This window comes from Vanessa tameamea, chromosome 20 (genome assembly GCF_037043105.1).
Source record: "Vanessa tameamea isolate UH-Manoa-2023 chromosome 20, ilVanTame1 primary haplotype, whole genome shotgun sequence".
Taxonomy (NCBI): domain Eukaryota; kingdom Metazoa; phylum Arthropoda; class Insecta; order Lepidoptera; family Nymphalidae; genus Vanessa; species Vanessa tameamea.
In genome coordinates, this window is record NC_087328.1 from 18221 (window position 1) to 24106 (window position 5886).

A 5886-nucleotide genomic window follows, 5' to 3' on the forward strand; every position below is an offset into this window, starting at 1 on the left:
ACCCACTCTTCAGATATTCTACCGCCAACCAGCAGCAGTACTCAGTGTTGTCGTGTTCCGGTTTGAAGGGAGAGTTAACCAGTGTGACTACAAGAGATGTACCATCTCAGTTTCCAAGATATATGGTGCAATGGTGATGTAAAGTAAGGTTAATGTTTCTCACAGCACCATTGTCTATGGGCAGTGGAGACCACTTACGTGGCCCGTTTGCTCGTCGGTCAACCTATACCATAAAAAAAAATTAGTGCTTTAGAGCTATATTTTTATAGTCGTAAAATAAAATAAGTTAGTTCAAGTATTCTTTTCATAATTTATTCTGTATCCAGGTCAGCCTGCAGGCTGGCTATAGCCATTGCTACAGCACCATCTCTTGTAGCATTGCCTCCGATGAAGCCGGTGCTGTGACAAAATATGCACTCCTTGATACCAGAAACATCACTCAGTAGCTCATCTCGAACTCCCCACCATTTTTTATGAAGTGCTTTTCTGAAATTAATAGATAAGCTAAAATTAGCAATTATATTGTCAATAATGAAATGACATATTTATAGAGAACTAGTGTTGGGCAGTTGTGTTGTGCAGGGCACGATTAGAGATTACAGTAGAATCCGTTTATAATGACTCCGCCTATATTGACCACCCGTTTATTATGACGTACTTTAACTATGAAGTTTAGTTTTCATATAAAATTATTTGTAAAAAAGTCAGATATAATGACTTCCCTCGTAGTGACAGTTCGCTTATTATGACCCATTTTTATTAAAATTATGTTCGGCTATAATTACCGACACTCGGCTACGACCGTGACGTTCGGCACCTGGCTCATTTTTGTTTTTAATCTGAGTGAGTAATTGACACTTGAAGGTCACGCATCAGAAAAATAAATAAAGGAAGAACCATTACCAACCACAGACGAGGCATTCAAGGCTGCAGATTTGTTCATAGCAATATTGAAAATGATAATTCGACCAAGGCTATATCTTCTATACACAATAGTAATAGAGACTGTTATTACAAAAAAATTAAAAATATAGTATATACATACATGTATCAAATGTACTTATTACGAGTACGTTTCTCTATTAAAATAGTATATATTAATATATATTAGGGTGTCCTTTAATTTTCAACTTCAATATATTTTTACGCATACCTTCATAAAATTTTAGTAATAACCTAATATTTTTAAGATTATTAGTGCATAATTGTTTATTGCAATATATATTATACATATGCCGATAGGATTGCGAAGTGATAAACACAATTTTTTCCTTATCGGACAGCCTAGCCATCAAATGAAAGATGCAAAATTACCATCTAATGGAAAAGTTCACGCAGTGTTATTGTACGATATGCGCGAAGTTAAGCTGACTGGCGGTAAAGTGCAAATCTTGTGATTAGGGAGTGCTTTGTATTTCGGGAAAAAGCAAGAGTTCTGACGAAGGCATTTCCGACCAGAAAAAAAAAATCAAAGAGGTGGAAATAATATCATAACACCTGAACTTGTGGCAGCTTTATGTATATGCCCATTAAGCATAAGATACTTTGTTTATATTCTTCATTCGGTTTTAGAAGCGCTTATTCTGAGCAGAAATGAATAAATCCTCGGTTCAGATAATTATTATGAAGATAAAAAAATCCAGAGCAGAAGCAATAAAAACTGACTTTCAGAAAAATGTACCGGACGAAGTCACAGACTTTTGAGATGGCAAAATATTAAAGTTAAAACTACTAAAGCTGCGACACAATATGTTCACAACAATATTACATATATTTAGAATATACATCCTTTCGAAAAAAAAACAGTGACTGGACCATCATTGTATGGGCACGAGGAGGAAAGGTAAACTTCTAACACCTAGTTTCCGAATTCACAATGTATTCAACATCCTTCTTGAAGATGGATGTAGTCGTTTCTATATTTATAATTTTATTAATAGTGATTTAAATTTAACGTTAAAAAAACACATTACTCCTACAAGATATTCATGATAAAGAAGAGGTGACTTAGTATTTGTTGATTCACAGGAAGGATATATATTAATTTAATTGTACTTTATTGACAAAAGTTCTATAATTTAAGTGGTGGAAAACACTAACTATTCAGTTTCTTATCGTTTCTTCTTGGTAAACTCTACTTTCCGAACCAGTGGCAGTAAAGTGCTATTATGAGCCTACTTGAATAAAGAATAAAACAGAAGAATAATTTTGATTTGTTTTGTTAAACCTTGGCTCGAATGCACTAAGGCGACTAGAGCTCCTATCCAAAATGTGTGCATTCAAATTAATGCAAGATTTTAATGGAATTATTACAGTTGAAAAAGAGTAAAAACAATTCTTGTTGCACTGTGTCCAGGAACATTGTGTCCAAGATCAGTTAACCCCTGACTGATTATTATTATTTTATGTTTTTAACTAAAGCATAATGTTTATCTTATTTTATTTCAATTATTATTCAATTCATTTGTTGTATTTATATATATTTTGATATATATTTATGTCAGTTTTATAACAGACAAAACTATCAGGTAAATAATTGACTTTTAATAAACTTTGTAGCTTGGTCGGCACGGGTTGCAATCATGTTAAAAAGATGAATATTCATATTTGAGCATGTTTTAGAATTGATAAAAAAAAATAGAGGGTATGCATTTCGAAATTAAAAAAAAATTTTTTTTTGGTCATGTAAGGGACACCCTTATATATACATATACTTTTTTTCACAAATGCTTTGTATAACGTCCAGTTATTATGACGTGTTTGTCATCCCCTTTGATGTCATTATAACAGATTCCACTGTATATGAAAAACCCTGAAAATCTTAATGTGCCACATTTTAAACAACATGTAGCAGCTGACATTAGGGCTTTTCACTTGTCTTGGTTGATAGTTGATACCCACCGTCTTGTTATTCTAACAATAAACAGCAATACTTAATATTTTTCTAAGAATGATAAATAAGTATACATACCTTGTTATAAAACTGCTAGGAGAAACTGGCACTGCTTGTACTCTCCATGACTTGGGTTTATCATTAAACACAACATACAAGATCTCACCGCTCAAACCCATCTCTTCTTCCAATTCAAACAGATGTTCTTTCCAAGGAAATCTTTCTTTGAATTCTAGAATTTTACCAGATTCATGAATCTGATATCTTTCTTCTAATGCAGACTTTACATAATCTCTAGCAGGTAACCAAACAGACAAAAAATAATTGACATTGTATAAGAATTCTTCACCAACGAGAGCTAATGCTTTTTTAAATCCAGTCTCAACATTAACATTGAGGTCAGAATTCCATTCAGGGTTCAGTCTGTGTATGCGAGCACTTAAATGTGTACGTATTTTGTATCTAGGTTCCTCATCTGTCATTGGTACTCCATTGTCTATAGCATCCATTTCTTCAATCAAATGTTCATAAACTTTTTTATAGATTATTTTCAAAACTTCAAGTGAAAGAGGATGGTCCTTATGTGCTAGTGACTGGATGACTTTCTCTCCATAAAATGCATACACAAGCCCAGCAGAACTTAATCTGAAACATAAATGTTACTGATTGAGTGCAACTCTAAATCAGATAAAAACAATAACAACATTCTGTGGAACAAATATCCTACGAATCTAGTAAACAACTACAAAATGAAAGCAGTAGAGTGGGGTAATGTAGAAAAGAGGCTCGAAAAGGCAGGTACAAGGTTCCACGATCACTTTACATGCTTTCCGTTTATTATTCATTTAGAAAAACTTACTTAATGTTGTATTTACCACCAAGCTCAGGTCTTAAGGAGCTTAATGTTGCATTAAATTCGCGCTGATGGTGATCGTAACGTTTTTTCTCATGATTAAACTCGGCACCGACGTCGACTACTATGTCACATTGATTAAGTTTTTCCATATCTCTTGTTCTGATAATTTCAGCGTCTTTGAACTCCGGAAGGCGCTTGAGCAAAAAGCAAGCCAGAACTTCGTCGCAATGAAAGACACCATCGTGAGTACCGATCTGTAATTAGTAAAAAACGAAATAGAAATATATAACACGATTACAAGTATTGCAAAACCAATAAATTTAAACTAACCTTCATAATTTGAAAGAAGTTGTTAAAAAGTCGATTAGTGGGAAAATAATATCGTTTAATTTCTTTAAAAATACAAACATGAACTTTATATCCAATACTCTTAAACATTAGGTGTTTTGCAAATAATAATAAACTTTTAAATATTTCATAAGTTGTCGGTTATAAATTTGGTCACACATGTATCAAATATGGCATGGCTTTCGGCTACTGGAGTAGTGAATAGTTGAATACTTGCTGACTAGTGAGTAGTGACAAGTTGACCACTGACTTTCAGTATATATGTATTATCTATGCCACTGACATTGCGTTAATGGTTTATGCTTGCGAATACGATGTTAAATATGACGTTGACGTTTGAAACTTAAAACTTCTATAGCCTATTCCAATGGAAGTAGGAAAAAAGATATACAAACCGTATTTACGTATGATTAAGATTTACGTATTTCATGGCGAATGCCAATGCGATTTGCTAATAATTCAGCTATATTGTCCACTACTAAGGGTTTATGATTAATATATATTTATTTATAATACATCACTATTACACTTAACTACTTATTTCCACTTTCATTTTATTTCCAAATTCCATTAATAGTTTCGTCGATGTTCAAAACGCCATTTTTTTGCAAATCTTATATATTAATAGCGTAAGGAGATTATTGTCAAATAATCGATTACCCTCTCATTTTGAAGAGCTCCAGGCGTAGATGTGTAGAAAAATAAAGATTATTCTTGATTGCAATTTATTAAATTGTTATGATTTAACAAAGAATTAATTTTAAAGAACGGAAAAAGTTACTGGTCACGTAGAAAGCGGCGCTATGGTTGTATAAAAAAAACCCAAATGTAAATCGTGCGAAAGACGTCGTCAGTTTACAATGAAATTAAATAAAAAAACAACCAAAAATATTGTCATAGGTTTCGAATTCGAATTTCGAAAATCTGTTGAATAAACAAGAAGTTTCGCATGCGACCAACTACTCTGTAATGAATATTATCGTAGATTAATCAAGATCTCACCCAATAATATCGCGTCAATTTGCTGTCAAATATTGTTTATTTGGTGTTTTTTTCTCTTATGGTTGGAGTAGAGAAAAATCGAATGATTTTAAGAGTTAGAATTAATTGGTTTTATTAATTTGTCCAACTAATAATAATTATTATTTTTATTGTTGTTTATGAATTAAAATTATACAAATATTCATGAATCATTATAAAATCGATTGTTAATCGATTTCTAATGTTACCTTTTGTATTTTTATTTGTCTCGTAGACATTTATTAATTTATTATTTCTTAAACAGTTTAGAGAATAAAATATGTTTGCAATTCGTTGAATAATTATTTTATTTCAGTACTTTACGTAATATAAATTTTATATAGAAAATTGTACAAAGCTGCGCCCTCTATCGTTATAACTCACTCTATCGGATTCAAAGTTTCTGCATGGTATTGTTAGATGTCAGAAGTAGTATAAAAAAATCGTTTGATTGTAATAAAATGACATATTTGGCCATAAGATTAATTTTTCAACAAGTTTTTGTAGTATGAGTAATTAATAATTATATTTTTCAATCCTTTCAATGAATTATTCATTCCTTAAATTCATTAAAATAATAATATATTCAAAGTCAGTATTTTTTAAATAAAGTAATAATTATTGTTCAATAAATCGATTAAAAAAAATTTGAACTTCTTTTTTTTGCTACTCTACATGTCCTCTACGTATATGCTAATGATTCTCCAAGATTACTATGCATTCATACGGGGCTGAGTCAGGCTCAAGGCTCAGGAGAGCCAAAAAGTTT

At 31.7% G+C, this 5886-nt stretch overlaps 1 protein-coding gene across 1 annotated transcript; it reads right to left on the reverse strand.

The window, feature by feature from the left end:
* Positions 1 to 290: 290 nt before the first annotated feature.
* On the reverse strand, positions 291 to 4316 carry LOC113403776 (MYG1 exonuclease). The gene is made up of 4 exons (XM_026644362.2): positions 4080 to 4316; positions 3753 to 4003; positions 2972 to 3538; positions 291 to 486 (listed from the first exon to the last, which is right to left on the reverse strand). The coding sequence occupies exons 1-4, from the start codon at positions 4185 to 4187 to the stop codon at positions 312 to 314; spliced, it is 1101 nt and encodes a 366-aa protein (XP_026500147.2). The 5' UTR covers positions 4188 to 4316; the 3' UTR covers positions 291 to 311.
* Between the last annotated feature and the right edge of the window lie 1570 nt (positions 4317 to 5886).